General features: G+C 48.8%; 1 protein-coding gene across 1 annotated transcript; it reads left to right on the top strand.

The window, feature by feature from the left end:
• Window positions 1–886: 886 nt before the first annotated feature.
• On the top strand, window positions 887–20,586 carry LOC149393516 (uncharacterized). Its single transcript, XM_089618057.1, has 7 exons — window positions 887–1,219; window positions 1,397–1,822; window positions 2,799–2,858; window positions 2,970–3,187; window positions 3,581–3,728; window positions 4,338–4,587; window positions 20,543–20,586. The coding sequence occupies exons 1-7, from the start codon at window positions 887–889 to the stop codon at window positions 20,584–20,586; spliced, it is 1,479 nt and encodes a 492-aa protein (XP_089474183.1).
• The last annotated feature ends 364 nt before the right edge of the window (window positions 20,587–20,950 follow it).

Genomic DNA, 20,950 nt, shown 5'->3' with positions numbered 1-20,950 from the left:
TCCTGGTCTCTGAGTAGTTCGGTACGAGCCTATAGAGAGTTTGAGTGAGTGGTAAAAGGCATAGAGAATAACTATCGCCATCATCAAACACGAGTGCAAAGTGATAATTTTGAGTGTAAACACGTGATGGAGAGTTTTGTGAGGTTTTTTTTTCTTTTGTTACTAACAATATCTTGCAGAAACCATGTCTAACAACAGCGACGCAGATGAGGGAATTCCAGACCGGAGGCTGATGATGCAAGCAATGATAGGAGATATGAGAAGGATGATGAGGGAAGAGTTGGAGCCACTACGAGAATGTGTTGAGAGAGTGGAGGAAGGCCAACAAGCTCCCAACTGAGGAAGACGAAGACAGCGTAGGGAGGAGACAAAAGATGAGATGGAGAATGATTTTGAAGAGGAGGATTATAGGAGAGGAGGACGAAACGAAAGAATGTTCGAAAGAAGGCAAGGAGGAAGGGACAGAGAAGACGGAGGAATTGGTGGCATCAAGCAAAAGATTCCAACATTCCAAGGAAAAAGTGACCCGGACGCCTACTTTGAATGGGAAACGAAAGCCCAGTTCGTGTTCAATTGCTACGACTACACCGAACGCAAGAAGGTAATACTTGCTGCTGCTGAATTCACTGATTATGCTATTGTTTGGTGGGATCAGCTGGTGACGAGTAGGCAACGGGCTGGAGAGGAGCCGATAAAGACTTGGGATGAGATGAGGGCCATCATGAGGAAGAGATTCGTCCCTCGCCACTATTACCGAGAGCTCTGCCAGAAGCTTCAGCGCCTACGGCAAACATAGAGGAAGATCGCGAGTCTACCAGTGGCCAGATTTATCAACGGGCTGAACCCTGACATAGCGGACAAAGTGGAGTTGCAGCATTATGTCGAGATGGAGGATTTGGTTCACTTGGCCGTCAAGATTGAGAAGCAGCTCAAGACGAGGGGTAGCTTGCGGGGAAGTCGATTTCCAGAACAACCTGCATGGAAGAAGACCTTCAACCGAGACGAGAAGAGCAGTTTCAAACCACGAGGAGACGTAGCCAAGCCAAGCACGTCCACGGCCCCAACCACATCTAGTTCTGGTCCCAGTGCTCAAAAGAAACTGGAGACGACATTTCAGAGAAATCGTGATATCAAGTGCTTCAAGTGCCAGGGAGTTGGTCATTTCGCAAATCAATGCCCGAATAAGAGGAGCATGACGATTCTTCCGACCGGAGAGATGGTTACCGACGATGAAGAGGAAGATCAAGAATGTACCGGAGAAGAGTCAGACGAGGAAATTGAGGCACCAGCAGAGCTCGTGTTGGTCTCTCGACGAACTATGAACGCCCAGGTTGTACGAGATGATGAGGAGCAGCGTGAAAACATCTTTCATACCAGGTGCCATATTGGTGAGAAGGTGTTCAGTGTTATCGTCGATGGAGGGAGTTGTACGAACATAGCCAGTGTTGCTGTAGTGAAGAAGCTTGGACTTCCAACGACAAATCACCCTCATCCTTACAAGCTTCAGTGGTTTAATGATGGTGAAGAGGTACGTGTCTACAAACAAGTCCTTATCAGTTTTCGGATTGGCAGCTATGAGGACTCGGTGCTCTGTGACGTGGCACCAATGGACGCGGGGCATATACTTTTGGGGCGGCCGTGGCAATTCGATCGGAGGGTGACTCATGACGGCTACACCAACAAGTACTCCTTCAGGCACAAGAATCGTACCATCACCCTCGCACCCCTGACTCCAAAGCAAGTTCATGAAGATCAACTGATGATGCAACAAGAGAGGGAAAGGTTTAGGGCCCTAGAGAAGGGAAAAGAACCAAGGGATGAGGTAAAAACATAGAAAAAAAAGAGAGAGTCCCAAAGAGAAAACCCGAGAGAGAAGTGGGGAGTGAAAGAAAAGATGGGGTCATGAAAAACAAAATCGGTGAGAGAAAACAAAACAACTTCTTTGCGGGATAGAGTGATGTGAGGAAAGCCTTCTTTGCCAAACAGCCGATGATTTTACTTGTGTACAAGGAGGCTGCCTTATTCTCTAACCAACATGGCGAGGTCCTACCTACGGCCATTGTTTCTCTTTTGCAGGAGTTCAAGGACATTGTTGTTCGAGACATGCCAACAGGACTACCACCGATTCGAGGGATGAGCACCAAATTGACCTTGTACACGGGGCCTCGCTTCCAAACAGACCGGCCTACCGAACCAACCCTGAGGAAACGAAGGAGTTGCAACGACAAGTCGAGGAGCTTTTGTCAAAGGGGTACATTAGAGAGAGCATGAGCCCGTGCGCCGTACCAGTTCTACTAGTTCCAAAGAAGGATGGGTCCCAGAGGATGTGCGTGGATTGTCGAGCCATCAACAACATCACGGTTAGGTATCGATTTCCCATTCCTAGATTGGATGATATGCTAGACGAATTACATGGTGCGTGTGTTTTCTCTAAAATTGATTTAAAGAGTGGGTACCACCAAATTAGAATGAAAGAGGGGGATGAATGGAAAACCGCTTTTAAAGCTAAACTTGGGTTGTATGAATGGTTAGTGATGCCTTTTGGTTTGACTAATGCACCTAGCACATTTATGCGACTTATGAATCATGTTTTGCGTTCGTTCATTGGTAAATTTGTGGTGGTATATTTTGACGATATTTTGATTTATAGCAAGACCCTGGATGATCATGTCTTACACTTGCGTGAGGTTTTTATTGTACTCAAACGTGAACAGTTATTTGCTAACCTTGACAAGTGCACCTTTTGCACCGATCACGTTGTTTTCTTGGGTTTTGTTGTAAGTTCTAAAGGAGTGCAGGTAGATGAGGAAAAGGTGAAAGCTATTCAAGAATGGCCGACACCGACAAATGCAGCACAAGTACGGAGCTTTCATGGCTTAGCGAGCTTTTATAGGTGCTTTGTCAGAGATTTTAGCACGATCGCTGCCCCGCTCACAGAGGTGATGAAGAAACATGTGACGTTCGCATAGGGGCAAGCACAAGAGGAGGCGTTCACCGCAATCAAAGGAAAATTAGTCAACCCTCCTTGTCTCGCATTACCTAACTTCGATAAACCATTCGACGTTGAGTGTGATGCGTCCGGCGTGGGAATCGGAGCAGTTCTCATGCAAGATCGACAGCTGATTGTGTATTTTAGCGAAAAATTGAGTGGGGCCACCCTTAATTACCCCACTTACGACAAGGAGATGTACGCATTGATTCGAGCTTTAGAGACTTGGCAGCACTACCTTTTGCCAAGAGAGTTCGTGGTCCACACCGACCATGAGTCACTAAAGTACTTGAAGGGACAACAAAAGCTCAACAAACGGCATGCGCAATGGATGGAGTTCATCGAGCCGTTTCCATATGTCATCAAGTACAAACAAGGTAAGGAGAATGTGGTAGCCGATGCCCTTTCTCGAAGGTATGTTTTACTTTCCACTTTAGATCCTAAACTGCTTGGTTTTGAACATATCAAAGAGTTGTATCCAGAAGACCGAGAGTTTAGTGAGATATTTACGAAGTGTGAGAAGATGGCGTCGGGAGATTACTTTAGGCATGATGGATTTTTGTTCAGGCTTGGTAGACTTTGTGTGCCTAGTTGTTCTCTTTGGGAGTTGTTAGTTAGGGAAGCTCATGGTGGGGGCCTTATGGGACATTTTGGGATAGAAAAAACTCCAGGATTGATCCAAGAGCACTTTTATTGGCCTCGCATGAAGCATGATGTTGAGAGGATCTGTGGTAATTGTGTCACATGTAGGAAAGCTAAGTCGAAAGTTCAATCACACGGTATGTATACACCTTTGCCTATTCCTAGCTTACCTTGGGTAGATATATCTATGGATTTTGTGTTAGGCTTGCCTAGGACTAAGAGAGGTCGTGATTCTTTTTTTGTAGTGGTTGATAGGTTTTCAAAGATGGCACATTTTATTCCATGTCACAAAACCGATGATGCTTCTAATGTTGCTGATCTGTTCTTTCGAGAGATTGTTAGGTTGCATGGCATGCCTAGGACGATTGTCTCGGATAGGGATACCAAGTTCTTAAGTTACTTTTGGAAGACCTTATGGGCTAAGTTCGGTACTAGGTTGTTGTTTTCGACTACTTGTCACCCCCAAACTGATGGTCAGACCGAAGTAGTTAATAGGACCTTGTCGACTTTGCTGAGGGCAATAATTAAGAAGAATATCAAAACTTGGGAAGATTGTTTACCACATGTTGAGTTTGCTTATAACCGCGCTATTCATTCATCTACTAAGTTCTCACCCTTTGAGATTGTCTATGGTTTTAACCCACTAACGCCGTTGGATTTATCTCCTATTCCTATGTCTGAGCATGTGAATTTAGATGGTGAACAGAAAGCAAAGCTTGTTAAGCAGCTTCACGAGAGGGCGCGACTCAACATTCAGCGAAGAACGGAGCAGTATGCACAGCAAGCCAACAAGGGCCGCAAGAGAGTGATTTTCGAACCCGGTGATTGGGTCTGGCTACATATGCGCAAGGAGCGTTTTTCGGAGCAACGCAAGTCCAAACTACAGTCGCGTGGCGATGGACCATTCCAAGTTATTCACAGGATCAACGATAATGCCTACAAATTGGATCTTCCAGGTGAGTATAATGTTAGTGCTACATTCAATGTGACTGACTTATCTCCTTTTGATGCAGATCATGATTTGAGGGCAAATCCTTTTTCAAGACGAGGGGAATGATGAGGACATGCCCCAAAAGGAGCCGCAAGCAAAATACCAAGTGTCGGAAGGACCCGTGACGAGAGCTCGAGTGAGGAGATTCAAGGAGGAGCTTAACAATCTGATCATCAAGCTCCAAGATGAAGAAGGGGACAAGCTCGCAAAGAAGAGAATTCAAGGAAGCCAAGAAACACCAATGAAGAACGTTATTTGGGCTGAATTGAATTAGTCGGACTATTCCTATTTTTTATATTTTCAGTTTATGTTATTTGGGCCAAGACATTTTATTTAAAAGCCCGTATGTGTTTGTATTGGGCTGGTACTTTGTTTTATGTTTATTAGTGCTTAAATACGGCTAAATGGGCTTATTAGGTTATGGGGCCCATGGAGCTGCGAATTTGCCTTTGTAAACTCTATAAATTAAGCCTTTAGGCTGAATGAAAGACACACAATCTGATTTTCGAGTTAAACACTTTTCTGTGAGGATTTTCATTCTCTCTTTGGTTCGTTTAGAACTATTCAAGTCTCTTACAAAGCGGTGCGTGTAGGAGTTCGAAAACCGACTCATCAGGCGGCCATTCGCATCCGTCCACGGCGTCATTCGATCCACCTTCGTTCCTAAATTGTAGACGATCCGTCGCTGTGCTATTGGGGTATCGGGTCTCGGAGCTCAGTCGGCCGAGGTTCGTATCAGTCGGCGATAAGCGTGTCGTCGATGCCGGGACGGTCTAGGAGCTCGGCGAGCCTTCGAGCCGTGTCCTCTCGGAGCGCGGCCTCGGGGTCATTCGCCGGGTCTTGGGGCTGGCTCTCGTTGTCATGAGGCTGCCCTCCTAGACGATGCGCGATGTTTCTAAGGTCGTGTCTTGAGCCCGTCGCCCGAGTGCCTGCGGAAGTAGTAGGAATTTGACTCATCTTTCGAGAGTCGTGAAGGTTGCAAGAAAAGGGATTGGAAGGGAGAATGTCCACGAGGTCAGGAGCCCTACTTCTAGCGCCAAAATGTTGTCGCTCGTTTTCGGACAACTATTTAGGAGCCAAAAGCGGTTAGATCCAAGGCCGGACCAAGTGATCTCGCTTTGGCTCGAGCGTGTCGGACTTGGTATCCCAAGTCTTCCCTTAGCTGTTGATGATGCTTGTCGTCCCAACACCTGAAAAGCGAGAAAGAATGCATGAACTACAAAGGGGAAACAGAGGGGGTGCCTCTGTTTACATCTCCGACGCTCAACATTAGTAGGATTGAGGTTAGTAAAAGAGGTTAGGTGTTTAGAGAGTCGAAGCTTGAGAGAAACGAGTGAGTTATGAGTTCAGCAGCGTTTCGGTACTCAATTTCGGATTACCTTTGGAAGAGGATGGACCTCTATATTTATAGGCGACCAAGGGGCGTTTTTGGCAACCCTTGGCCGAGTGAAGTTGGGTCGGCCATTGGCCAAATGAGATTCAGCCGGCCAATGGCCAAGTGAAACGCCTGGGCCTTCCAATGGCCAAGTGAGCTTGGGCCGGCCATTGGCCGGGTGAGTTTCGATCGGCCAATGGCCGAGTGAGGCGCCTGGCCCGGCCAATGGCCGAGAGAGTTTGGGTCGGCCATTGGCCGGGTGAATCTCGATCGGCCAATGGCCGAGTGAGGCGCCTGGGCCGGCCAATAGCCGACAGAGTTTGGGCCGGCCATTGGCCGGGTGAATCTCGATCGGCCAATGGCCGAGTGAAGCGCCTGGGCCGGCCATTGGCCGGGTGAATCTCGATCGGCCAATGGCCAAGCGAGATTGGGCCGGGCATTGGCCGGGCAAGCTTCGATCGGCCAATGGCCGAGTGAAGGGCCTGGGCCGGCCAATGGCCGAGTGAGTTTGGGCCGGCCATTAACCGGGTGAGTTTGTTCGGCCGCTCGAATGGCCGATACCGTTATCAGGTCTTGCGGGCCGATAACAAAATTAATCCACAAGGCCCAAATAATTTAACTTGACCGAGTGGTTTAAGTCATCATATGACCATGTCAAAAAATTTATTGACATTCATTTCATCCTATGTCCAAAAAGACAAAATTACCCTTTACACAATTTTCGTAAAACTTGTCTCGTTCTTGTTTTGACTTAGCTTCTAGTTTAACTATTCCTACTCGATATGATTTGTCATAGAGACCTCATGGATCCAAATGAACAAAGCTTGAGCTAAAATACTTGGACTCAAAAGTTCACAAACCTTTTCCAAGTTTAGATTAAAGTCAACTGACTCCACTAAAGTGTTGACACTAAGAATCTCTCGGTTCAAATGAATTTATTTTCTACTCAAGAATTCAACTTAACTGTGATGAGTGGATCCACTGAATATTATCTATGTTTACCCTTCATGAATATCATCAGCTAGTCGGGATTTACAAAATTACCATTTTACCATTCTAGCTGTTATTTCCTCAACTCCTTTGTCGCTTGTGAATAAGTTAGAAACAATGTATTGACGATGAGCTACCAAGTCACATCGTTTCATCCAAACGAGTCATGACTCAATTTGGACACTGGCCAGTTCCTTTATTCACATTCCAAGGAACAACGCATGAGGTGATATACATTGCATTTCAGCAATCTTGTACATGAATTCCAGATCTATGAGATCTTCACAAAGTTACTCATGACATCTTCAGAACTTAGTACTTCACCAATAGGTCATGTTAAGAATCACATAGTGAATCCGAACTCTGACTTTCTAAAATGAGAATACGTAAGCTATGAAATAACATGTCTCATTTCAGGATTGAGGTAAGCATGATGCAATTCATACGTATTGACTTCGAGACATAAGAGGTTAAATGGTTTGTTCTTATCTTGTCTCTAGAAGTGCACTAGTCAATTCAGTACCTTCAGAAGATACCTAAAATAACTATAGAGTCTCCAACTCTCAATGTCCCATAACCAGACATCATAGATTCTCCTAAGAATCGTACTGAGATCAATAGTCCTTTGATCCTTAGATTGCGAATATATTATTTTAAGCAAACCCTGAAGAATTTGTTCATGCAAATCTACATTTGTCTCTTCATATGTTGTTAGGTTTGTTTATGGACTAAAGACTAAGGTTTTATCATAAAGCTTTTGAAAAGGAAGAATGAATGAACGTTTCAACTTTATTAATAAATAAGCAGTTACAAGAAAAAGTCTTCGTGAGACTATATTACATCAAATGTATACAAATAGACACTACTACTTGTTGTCGGTCGTTTTCGGAAAACCCAAGACGCCAAGAAGGCACGTCGCTCAAAGGGCCGATGGTCGGCAAGTCTTCAAGCCCTCGCCCAAACTCTTGACTCCTTGAGTCGAGCCTAGCCCCTCGAGTTGAGACTTTGAGTCGGCTCCCTGAGTTGAGCCTCGCTCCTCGAGTTGAGACTTCATACAGTCTCCTCGAGTCGAGCTTCGCTCCTCGTGTTGTGCGCCGCGCGCGCCGTGCGCCTCCAATTGATGGTGCGCGCGTTCCTAGTCCCACATGGACGAAAAAGAAGCCTTCTATAAGGCCCCCAAACAACTATAAATACCCCTCTCATTGAGGGGAAAGCCATCCCATTCTTTCTCAAGGAACTTGAGACTTCTCTCTGCTTCTCTGGATGCCATCCTTGGCCTGAAGCAGATTCTCCACGATTTCTCGTTCTCAGAGATTCTGAAGCGCTTTCCGGGGACTCCCGAGTGCCGCCTCTTTTGATCGAACGATTAATCTTGAGCCCACAAGTGCTCTAACGGTTTTCGACTGAAAATCGCCTACGCGTCTAGCACCCTAGACGCGTCCACCATTTCTGACAAGAAATCGCCTACGCATCCGGCATTTCCAACTAGGAATCGCCTACGCGTCCGGGATCTCCGCCACAACAAGGAACTCTTGACTTAGAGTCTTCCACGTCTCCAAAAGAGAGAAAACACACATTCTCTCTCGCATACGCGATCTCCGAGGTTCTGAGACGCCGCCGAGGACTCCTCGCGCCCCGTCTCCTTCGTCGAGTACGCTTCTCCATCAAGGCTCTGCGGCTCACACTGCGTCTCACACGCTTGAACTACGTTCTGACCTGATCCCACGCACGGGTACGTAGGCAGCCGACAACCAAGGCACGGTCGCTCCTCCTCCTCATCCCCTACCTCTCCCGAGAGGCGGGTTGATCGGAGAAAACCCTAGCTCGAGACTTTCGAGTTCACACTCTTGGCCCGGGTGCGATCACTTGGTCCGGCCTTGGATCGAACCGCCCGAGGTTTTAAATAGTTGTTCATTTTCGTGCGACAACATTTTGGCGCGCTAGAAGGAGGGGACTTCCCGACCTATTCAGCCCGAAATCCCTTCTGTTCATCTTCTTCTTTTCTTCTACAAACTCAACTTTCTCGAACTTGAGAAACGATGAGTAGCCAACCACCAGTACGTTCTGAGGGCGTTAACAACCCCGATAACGTCACTGGGACCAAAAAATATTTCTTGGGCTCTCACGCGCATGGTGACGAAGAGTCGCTCCACGAAGAGAGCTCGACCCGCTCACCATCTCCATCTCCAGACAGCAGGGACGACCGCATCATGGAGTTGGAGGAGAATATCCGCCAACTAAAGGCGAAGAACGCGAGGTACCACAGCCGACTGGCTGCGAAGCAACCCGCGCATGACACAATGATCCCCAATGGGGGTCCTGAAAACCTCAACGAGGAAAGCCGCGACCGCGACCCTGATTACGAGGGTACTGGCGATTCGAAGGATATCGAGACTTCCCTCACGAAGGACGGGGAACACCCCGCCGTGTTTGAAGCCGGTCCTTCGAATCCCCTACCCCGGACAGGCAACACGCCGGCTGCTTCTCAAGAGGGAAATTCCTGACGTTCGGCCCTCGACCGACTAGGTCACAGGGAGAATGTTGCGGAAAGTCAGGGCACGCGGATAGCGCGCCGTCGCAGACGAAGCCTGCGCCTCCGTACGACCAGCCCTGATCTTAGGGACCACCTCACCGCCCAACGCATTGAGCGTGGCAATGACCTAAGAGAGCGACTGAGCTCTCGGCCAAACATCCCCGTAGTAGCCCCATCTAACGGGAACCGCCGCGCGGGTCAAGGGTCAAATGAAAGACGACAGGTGACTCCTCCCGAACAGGGAGTTACTCCGACTACCGGTCTCGATGTGATCACTCCGAAATGAAGTAAGAGATCTCCGAGAACACGGAATAGGCGGAAGTGCCTATGGTGTCGTCGAGGAGAATTCATCGCCTTTCACGGCTCAGATATTGGCCGAGGTGTGTACGGGAAATTTCAAACTCCCGAACCTCTCTCCCTATGATGGAAAACCAGATCCTGCTTACCATATCCAGCACTATGAAACCTGGATGACGATGCAGGGTGTCGCTCCCGGCGCCATGTGCCAAGCTTTTAGTCTTACCCTCGCCGGACCCGGCTTCGAGTGGTTCAAGAACTTAAGGCCGGGAAGCATCCGATCGTTCAAAGACCTGAAGGACATGTTCCTAGCACGGTTCGCTACGTCTATGGTCCAAAAGAAGACCAAGATGTACCTGTGGTCAATCAGGCAAGAGGATGGCGAGTCTCTTAGACGATACCTCGCCCGATTCACTGAAGAATCGAATAAGGTCGACCGCTTTGACGACAAAGACGCAATCACTGCCATCATTGAAGGTTTGCGCACAAGTGACTTCCTTAAGTCCATCGTCGGCCGTGTCCCTTCTACCATGGCCGAGTTAATGACTTGAGCCAAGACCTTCATGGGAGTCGAAGATTACCTCGATGGTCGCAAGGGCAATGATCAAAGCCCTCACCACCGAAACGAGCCTAGCAACGAGCAAGGAAACTCCCGTAAAAGGCGAAACAGAGGAGGTCAGACTTTTAATAGATGACCTTCGATGCCCCAGAAGCCGCGACTTGCGGAAGACTTTAAGGGCTACTCGTCGTTCACACCGTTGAACACGACGCCGGATCAAATCCTGGCTTTAGCGTGACAAGTTCACTCCCCCGGCTCCAATGAGCAAAGACCCCGCGACTCGCGACCGGTCTAGATATTGCGAGTTCCATCAGGAATACGGTCACCTGACCTTCGAGTGCCACAGTCTTAAAAGGCAGATCGAGGCATTGATCCAACGGGGTGAGCTGAAAGAGTTCGTGTTACGCATGATTAGCGCTGCGGGCCCCACCACAAACAGACCACAGTCTGGCAAGGGAGGAGGAACAGCCGCTTCTGCCGACCTGACTATAGCTACTGTCGACGCCAATCCGCAACTCCACGTTGTGACCACCATACTGGGCGGTCCACAAGATGGAGACTCAGCCCGACAGCGGAAGAAATTCCTGAGGGCCGCGTCCCAAGGAGACGCTGCTATGCACGTCAACCTCACCTACGAGGAACCTCCGTCCGTGCCTCACGAGATGATGTACTTCACCAACGAAGAGGCCAAGCGAGTTGTGCATCCGCACAATGACGCGATTGTGCTCAAAGCCCAAGTGGCTAATAACTTGGTGAAAAGGGTTCTCATCGACAACGGCAGTGCTGCCGACATAATTTTCAAGTCCACCCTAGAGCGCATGAAGCTCGGGGGGCTACGCCCAACTCCGACCCAAACGCCTCTATTCGGGTTCATTGGGGAGAGAGTCATAACCGAAGGCATCATCGATCTACCGGTCACCTTCGGAACTCCCGGAGGCATTGAAGTCGTTCACATGGTCCCATTCCTAGTGGTCGACCAAGAGTCCCCCTACAACGTAGTCATTGGGCGACCCACGTTGAACCGGCTAAGGGCAATCACTTCAACATACCACCTACTGGTGAAGTTCCCCACCAAGGATGGAATCGGCATCATGGCCGGAGATCAATCCCAAGCCAGAATATGCTACATCCAGGGAATCGATGGAAAGACCGCTAGAAAGATGGTTAACACGATCTCCTAACTCAGAGATAGCGTCGAGTCGACCAAGGTCCTCCGCGAAGTCCATGAAGACACCTGCATGACACCCAAGTGCAAGGCACCGGCGTCCTCACCCGAAACGGGGAGGGACCCCACAAAGTCTACCAAGTTATGCATGGACGAGATACCGATCTATCGCCTGTGGAATGCGGAACACTTGAGAGAGTACTACCACTAGCCAGCGCTCCACCCATTTTATTTCTTTGCTTTCTAACCAGTCAATAAGGCCTACGAGCCAACGTTTTAGGATTTCAAATTTTTGCGATATTAATAAAGTTTGATGTTTTTCTTTCAAAATCCGCTTTATCAAAGATTTTCAATCATCAAAGATTACACTTGTAAATCCAAAACTCGGGGGGCTAGTGCCATAGGCAATGGTAAGTACGCTCAAAATCCTCAAGAAAGTACGCTCCACAAAAAGAAAGCACGCTCCATCAAAACAAAACACCCGAACATAAAACGGGAACAAGCGTGCACGTAAGACATCCCCGAGATGCAGGCTAAAGACGCCTCCGCGGCGCGCCGTAAGACATCCCAGGGATGCAGGCAAAGACGCCTCCGCGGCGCGCCATAAGCCATCCCCGAGATGCAGGCTAAAGACGCCTCCGCGGCGCGCCGTAAGCCATCCCCGAGATGCAGGCTAAGACGCCTCCGCGGCGCGCCATAAGCCATCCCAGAGATGCAGGCTAAGACGCCTCCGCGGCGCGCCGTAAGACATCCCAGAGATGCAGGCTAAGACACCTCCGCGGCGCGCCATAAGCCATCCCAGAGATGCCGGCTAAGACGCCTCCGCGGCGCGCCACAAGCCATCCCAGAGATGCAGGCTAAGACGCCTCCGCGGCGCGCCACAAGCCATCCCAGAGATGCAGGCTAAGACGCCTCCGCGGCGCGCCATAAGCCATCCCAGAGATGCAGGGTAAGACGCCTACATGGTGCACCTAAGACGCCTACATGGCGCACGTAAGACGCCTACATGGCGCAACCAAGCCGTCACTCGTGACGCACCTAAGACGCCTACATGGCGCAACCAAGCCGTCACTCGTGACGCACCTAAGACGCCTACATGGCGCACGTAAGACGCCTACATGGCACAACCAAGTCGTCCCTCGCGACGCACCTAAGACACCTACATGGTGCACCTAAGACGCCTACTTAGGCGCACCTAAGACGCCTACATGGCGCACGTAAGACGCCTACATGGCACAACCAAGTCGTCCCTCGCGACGCACCTAAGACGCCTACATGGCGCACTTAAGATGCCCACATGGCGCAACCAAGTCGTCCCTCGCGACGCACCTAAGTAGCCTACATGCCGCATCTAGGCCATCCCTTACGACGTGCCTACGATGCCTAAAACAATGCACAGAGCCGTCCCTAACAACGCGCTCTGAGTCACCACAAGGCGCTGCGTACGATGACTAATCGCAACGCATTAGAAGCCGCCATAAGGCGCACCTGAACCGCCACACTAGGCACAGTTCAAGCTATCTCCGCCACCGCCGACTGAGCACGATCACACCCGCCTTGGGAGACTCTCCATTCCGTGCGAGCTAATTAAAGCTTCTCGTAAAAACTCGCAAACTCCGCCTCTGAGTGAGAACCTCGCTCGGCCTGAGCTAGCTGAGACTTCACTCGAGCAAGCTCCTCCTGGAAGAGTCCCAGGCGACAAATGAGGTCGTGTAGAACCTCCTCGAGTCGAGTCATTCTCCTCGAGTCGAATCTCGCTCCTTGAAACGAGTCAGTCTCCTCGAGTCGAGACACGCTCCTCGAGTCGAGTCATTCTCCTCGAGTCAAGCTTCGCTCCTCGAGTTGAGGCACGCTCTCCTTAAGTCAAGCCTTGCTGCTTGAGTCAAGTCATTATCCTCGAGATGAGCCTTGCTCCTCGAGTTGAGTCACTCTCACCGAGTCAGTCTCCTCAAGTCGAGCATCGCCCTTTAAGTCGAGTCGCCCTCCTTGGGTCGAGCCTTGCCCCTCGAGTCGAGTCATTCTCCTCAAGTCGAGCATCGCTCCTCAAAGTCGAGTCGCTCTCCTTGAGTCGAGTCTTGCTGCTTGAGTCAAATCATTCTCCCCGAGTCGAGCATCGCTCCTTAAGTCGAGTCGTTCTCCTTGAGTTGAGCCTTGCTCCTCGAGTCAAGTCGTCCTCCCGGAGTCGAGTAGCCGTCCTTGAGTCGAGTCTAGCCCCTCGAGTCGAGTCATTCTCCTTGAGTCGAGCATCGCTCCTTAAAGTCGAGTCGCTCTCCTTGAGTCGAGCCGTGCTCCTCGAGTCAAGACATCCTCCTCAAATCAAGCCATACTCCTTGAGTCGAGTCACTCTCCTCGAGTCATCCCCCTCGAGTCGAGCATCACTCATCAAGTCATTCTCCCCGAGTTTAGTCTTGCTCCTCGAATCGAGTCATACTCCTCGAGTCGAGCATAGCCCCTCGAGTAGAGTCATATTCCTTAAAGTCCGGCCAATCTCCTTGAGTCGAGCCTAGCCCCTCGAGTTGAGACTTGAGTCGGCTCCCCGAGTCGAGCCTAGCCCCTCGAGTTGGGACTTGAGTCGGCTCCCCGAGTTGAGCTTCGCTCCTCGAGTTGAGACTTGATTCAGTCTCCTCGAGTCGAGCTTCTCTCCTCGAGTCGAGCCTTGAGTCAGTCTCCTCGAGTTGAGCTTCGCTCCTCGAATCGAGCCTTGAGTCAGTCTCCTCGAGTCGAGTCCCGCTCCTCGAGCAAGCACCTGGAGCAACGTGAAGAACAGTTTAGCCAAAGCAGAGACCCGCACTCGCGCCTGGGGAATAAGGGCCGATCTTCCGAACGCAGATGAAGAAGCGTCACCAAGGCGGGAATGGCGGATGCCCCGTGAGACCGACTTATGCTTGATGCGTGGTCAAACTTTTAGCGTTTATCCCCGAGCAGTCGAAGCCCTCCGGTGCGGCAAAGCCTTCCGCCAGGTGCCACTCCGTCCTCTCGAAGCATCAGCCCGCAGCATCAACCTCCGTCTTCGAGACCTCGGAATGAGCACGCCTTTGCGGAATGCAAAAGTGCAGTCGCCTTCCAAGCTGGCCGAGACGGAAGCCATGATCTTCCCCTAATAGGTCACGATTACACAATCGTCGCCCTGCTAGTCACCGTCGAGTCCCATGGACTCCGGATTGATGATATTAACAAGCAAAATGCCATCGAAGAAAGACTTGGGCATGACTTCACCAAAAGATCAACGAGCTGCGACACGCCGGTACGCCTCTATGCTCCGGGGCTAGAGCGACGGACGCAAACGCGTCTGCCTCGCCCATGTCAAGCTACGTCTCCTATCCGCTTGGATCCTCCTCCACGTGTCGATCACAAACACGTGTCGAGAGAGACGGAAAAGCGAGAGAGAGCACTAGCAATTGTGAGAATATCCTTCATAACCACAAAAGCTTCGTGACAATGAAGCTCTATGAAGACTATTTTCCTCAAACACCCAGCGGAAACAACTAAAAGTTCACCGCCTGGGGCCTCCCGAGCGATGAACTTGGGGGGCTAATGTTGTCGGTCGTTTTCGGAAAACCCAAGACGCCAAGAAGGCACGTCGCTCAAAGGGCCGATGGTCAGGCCGGAGGTCCTGAAGAGCGGCAAGTCTTCAAGCCCTCGCCCAAACTCTTGACTCCTTGAGTCTAGCCTAGCCCCTCGAGTTGAGACTTGAGTCGGCTCCCCGAGTTGAGCCTCGCTCCTCGAGTTGAGACTTCATACAGTCTCCTCGAGTCGAGCTTCGCTCCTCGAGTTGAGCCTTGAGTCAGTCTCCTCGAGTCGAGCTTCGCTCCTCGAGTCGAGCCATGAGTCAGTCTCCTCGAGTCGAGCTTCGCTCCTCGAGTCGAGCCTTGAGTCAGTCTCCTTGAGTCGAGCTTTGCTCCTCGAGTCGAGTCACTCTCCTCAAGTGGAAACCTTCATATTTCACGTGGAAAGAATGGTATTTGAAGACCCCTAAAGGCCCGCAAGAGTCCGGCAAGACGAGCCATTCACCGCGCGCACAGCACGCTGCGCCAGCCAACCGTGCAGCAAGCAGCGCGCCGCGCCAGCAAGGTAGCGCGCTGCGCCAGGCAGGCGCGCGCCGCGCCAAGACGCGCCCGCGCCGCGCATCCTGCGCCGCGCGACACGCGCCGCGTGTTGTGCGCCGCGCCTTGTGCGCCGCGCGCGCCGTGCGCCTCCAATTGATGGTGCGCGCGTTCCTAGTCCCACATGGACGAAAAAGAAGCCTTCTAAGGCCCCCAAACACCTATAAATACCCCTCTCATTGAGGGGAAAGCCATCCCATTCTTTCTTAAGGAACTTGATACTTCTCTCTGCTTCTCTGGATGCCATCATTGGCCTGAAGCAGATTCTCCACAATTTCTCGTTCTCAGAGATTCTGAAGCGCTTTCCGGGGACTCCCGAGTGCCGCCTCTCTTGATCGAACGATTAATCTTGAGCCCACGAGTGCTCTAACGGTTTTCGACTGAAAATCGCCTACGCGTCTAGCACCCTAGACGCGTCCACCATTTCTGACAAGAAATCGCCTACGCATCCGGCATTTCCAACTAGGAATCGCCTACGCGTCCGGGATCTCCGCCACAACAAGGAACTCTTGACTTAGAGTCTTCCACATCTCCAAAAGAGAGAAAACACACATTCTCTCTCGCATACGCGATCTCCGAGGTTCTGAGACGCCGCCGAGGACTCCTCGCGCCCCGTCTCCTTCGTCGAGTACGCTTCTTCATCAAGGCTCCGCGCCTCACACTGCGTCTCACACGCTTGAACTACGTTCTGACCTGATCCCACGCACGGGTACGTAGGCAGCCGACAACCAAGGCACAGTCGCTCCTCCTCCTCACCCCCTACCTCTCCCGAGAGGCGGGTTGATCGGAGAAAACCCTAGCTCGAGACTTTTGAGTTCACACTCTTGGCCCGGGTGCGATCACTTGGTCCGGCCTTGGATCAAACCGCCCGAGGTTTTAAATAGTTGTTCATTTTCGTGCGACAACACTACTCTTCTTGTGGGCACCATTGACAACATGCAGGCCTAAGACGCCTGCATGGCACACCTAAGACCCCTACATGGTCCACTAAGTCGTCCCTCATGGCGCATCTAAGCCGCCTACATGGCGCACCAAAGCCGCCTTTATGGCACACTTAAGACGCATACATGGTGCACTTAAGACGCCAACAGGACGCATCTAAGGCACCTCCGCGGCGCGCCATAAGACATCCAAGAGATGCAGGCTAAAGACGCCTCAGCGGTGCGCCATAAGACATCCAAGAGATGCAAGCCAAAAACGCCTACGCGGCGCACCATAAGACATCCAAGAGATACAGACTAAAGACGCCTCTATGGCGTGCCATAAGACATCCAGGAGATGCAAGCTTAAGACGCCTCCGCGGCGCGCCACGAGACATCCAAGAGATGCAGGCTAAAGACGCCTCTGCGGCGCGCCACAACACATCCAAGAGATGCAAGCTAAAGACGCATCAGTGGCGTGCCATAAGACATCCAAGAGATGTAGGCTAAAGACACCTCTGCGGCGTGCCGTAAGACATCCAAGAGATGCAGGCTGATGACGCCTCTGCGCCGTGCCGTAAGACATCCAAGAGATGCATGCTAAAGATGCCTCCTTGGGGCCCCATAAGACATCCAAGAGATGCGGGCTAAAGTCACCTACGTAGTGCGCCAAAAGATATCCAAGAGATGCAGGCTAAAGACGCCTCCGCAATGCGCCATAAGACATCCAAGAGATCAGGCTAAATACGCCTCTGCGGCGCGCCATAAGACATCCAGGAGATGCGGGCCAAAGATTGTTGGAATTGATCTAGGGTTTAAGAAAAAGTTTAACGATTCCGTAAGCAGCGGAATTTTAAAAATTTTCTTTTAAGTAAAATTTTTTTTACTAACCTAGACAAAGAGCAAGTACACGTAAATAAAAACTATTATGAGCATAGTAAATTTATTAACCTTTTTAGAAGCTTGAACGTTGATGAGCCTTCGGAAGGTTGAAAACGTTCGTCTCCTCTCACAGCACGTCTCTCTTCTTTCCTCGGAAACACGAGCAACCACGATAGTTTCTATCACAAGAATCACTCGAGAGAAAAGGAATTAGTGAATGGGCACTTTTAAACACGACGACTCGAGAACAAGTCTCAAAGTCGAAGAGCTAAAAACGCTAGGTCAAATGAGGACCTAGGTGCCAAAACAAAAACGAGAAGAACTTAGAAAGAGAGAGAGAGGATGGGCGGCCAAGCTAGAGAGAGAAGCTCTCAATCTCTAAAACTTGGGATGAATGAAATGAGAAGAATAAGGTCCCTATTTATAGGAGAGGCTTTACCTTCAATAAGGTAGTTTCCTCTTCTATAGAATATCACATATTCATGAGCAAAATTGCCTTATTTCCCTTCTTCATTTGGGCGGCCAAGGGAGCTTCTAGAAGGCCTTGATTTGTTTCCTCTTTTGCTCCCTTGCCTTGCTTGGCCGATTATCCCCTTTCCTCATAGAGGAAATTTATTTCCTCTTTTTCTTTTGGCAAATATCTTCATACATTAATGCACAAAATAAACTCTCTTTCACACTGGGGGCTGCACGAAATTTATTGTCACGATCCGCGAGCGACAGCTCGCCCATGAACCGCAACTGATCAACTCAAATATGTACATAACTCATAATATAAACACATAAATTAAACATAATATCTCATAAGATTATATAATAAAATAGTTTGCGAAAATTCGGGGAAATTTTTTGCTTTTATAACCTAGAGTCTTATAGCGACTCCTATACAAAGATGTTCCGGAACGTTTTATCATAAGATACTAACCCCCGATTAAGAAACCCCATAGCCCATAGGTCAAGGCAATACGCGCTCGGTGTCGGTCTTCAATCTCGTTTCCCGCTAACCAGCTTTTCTCTCATCTACATTACCAAGTGACATAAAACTATGAGTCGAATGATTCAGAAAGCGGGAGTCTAGGAAAGAAAAACAAGCTAATGCAAAACATATGACGTGCGAACAAGCAAACAAGAATGCAGGATGCAGCTATCACCTATAAGTGACTAATGAGCGCGCATCCTAGAATACTAGTCGTACCGCAAGGTTATACACTCATTACTGCTATAACCTCCGGCCCGACTAGAGACCAGTTTCAGACTTCGAGCAGTAGTCGTCAGCTGATCTAAGTTTTAACACCTGTCTGGGATCCACTAGTGGTACTTTCTTCATCATGACGTCAACACCACTGGTCTCTGGCATAGTGAGCTCGCAAACCGCGACCTTCACCCACTAAGCCTCAGTGTGCTCAAGGCAGCTTCCGGTGAGTCTTCCAGCTAGCAATGAGCTCGCGATGCGTGACCTTCACCCATTGCTTCGAGTACTCGGCGCACGGACCGGCATGGCCCGCTAAGCACAAGTCGTGGACTTGTGAGTACCACCGACACGAGTTTTAAAGTTTGGGTACACTGCAGCTCGCAGCGTACACGTTAAACTTATATACGGAAGATCGTAACAGGATAAACCCCAAAAGAAATTATTGTTTCCCTTTGAAGCTCGTTAAGTGTTTTAAGTTGAAAGCTCGAAATGTGACTTCCGAACTCTCTACTCTCGCTCGAATTTGAGAGTCTATCGCTCTTCAGTCCTCTCGATTCTAACCTGCTTCCTAGAGTTAGAAGAGAAGGTGGCCGAAGCCTTATTTGGTCATCTTGTCTAACTGAGGGTTTCTCTTTGTCGCTTGTGAATAAGTTAGAAACAATGTATTGACGAGGAGCTAACAAGTCACATTGTTTCATCCAAAAAGAGTCAAGACTCAATTTGGACACTGGCCAGTTGATTTATTCACATTCGAAGGAACAAAGCATGAGGTGATATACATTGCATTTTAGCAATCTTGTACATGAATTCCATATCTATGAGATCTTCACAAAGTTGTTCATGACATCTTCATAACTTAGTACTTCACCAATAGGTCCTGTTAAGAATCACATAGTGAATCTGAACTCCGACTTTCTCAAATGAGAATACGTAAGCTATGAAATGGCATGTCTCATTTCAGGATTGAGGTAAGCATGATGCAATTCATACATAGTGACCTCGAGACATAAGAGGTTAAATGGTTTGTTCTTATTTTGTCTCTAGAAGTGCACTGGTCAATTCAGTACCTTCGGAAGATACCTAAAAGAACTATAGAGTCTCCAACTCTCAATGCCCCATAACCAGACATCATAGATTCTCCTAACAATCGTACTGAGGTCAATAGTCCTTTGACCCTTAGATTGCGAATATATCGTTTTAAGCAAACTACGAAGAGTTTGTTCATGCAAATCTACATTTGTCTCTTCGTAAGTTGTTAAGTTTGTTTATGAACTAAAGACTAATGTTTTATCATAAAGCTTCAAACATACAATGAAGAATGAATGAACGTTTCAACTTTTTATTAATGAATAATCAATTACAAGCAAGAGTCTTCGTGAGACTTTATTACATCAAATGTACAAAATAAAGACTACAACTCTTCTTGTGGGCACCATTGACAACAGGGCCAGCTAAGGCTTGCGGTTCGTGACATATCTTTTACGCACATACATCCCATACTTACCAAGCATAATCTTTTGAGACTCAAAAATCATCTTAAACCCATGGTAGCAAAATAAAGTTTCATAAATGAGATTCTTCCTTATGTCGGCACATAGAGAGCATTCATAAGCTTTATCTCTTTTCCCAAGGTCATTTTGAGGATGACGAAGCCCTTGCCCTTGACTTGGAGGTGGCCGAATTTACCATGTACGACTTCTCCCTAGTCAATTGCAAGTTTAGCGAGTAAAACACATTCTTGGAGAAGCAAATGTAGTGGGTAGCTCAAGTATCTAGTCACCACTCATTGGGGTTTGAATCCACCAAGTTCACTTCAGAGACCATGAAAATGAGGAGTTGGTCATCTTTTTCGACCTCAACGGCATTGGCCTCTATCTTCTTCTTTTTCTTTTTCTTTTTTGCAGCTTTCTACAATCCCAAGCCCAGTAACCTTCTTTGTCACAGTTGAAGCATTTACCAACAATATTTGTTAGTTCTTCTTCTTGAAAGAAGCACCATTCAGCCAAAGCTTGTTACCGAAAATTTGACTCAAAATTTGACGAAATGAATAAACGTTTGACAAAACAAAAATAAAAAGGCGAAAATACAAATAGATATAGTACCGGAGTAGAGTAATACAATTATTATAATTCAAGGCAATAATGTTATTTTTCTTTTTCCAAATTTCATAAATTCACATGCTCATACTTTATATCCTGAAATGGCTCATGAGTTATCGAACTCGTTAATTCTATCGATTTAACATAAAAACTCTCTAAAACTAATAGTGGTAAAAACGAAAATAAAAACAAGGATTAATTATGTATTTCTCC

This window comes from Urtica dioica, chromosome 6 (assembly GCF_054948205.1).
Source record: "Urtica dioica subsp. dioica isolate 48M chromosome 6, U.dioica_male_clone48M_v1_H2, whole genome shotgun sequence".
In the NCBI taxonomy this organism is placed as follows: Eukaryota; Viridiplantae; Streptophyta; class Magnoliopsida; order Rosales; family Urticaceae; genus Urtica; species Urtica dioica.
This window is presented reverse-complemented; position numbering and strand designations above follow the sequence as displayed.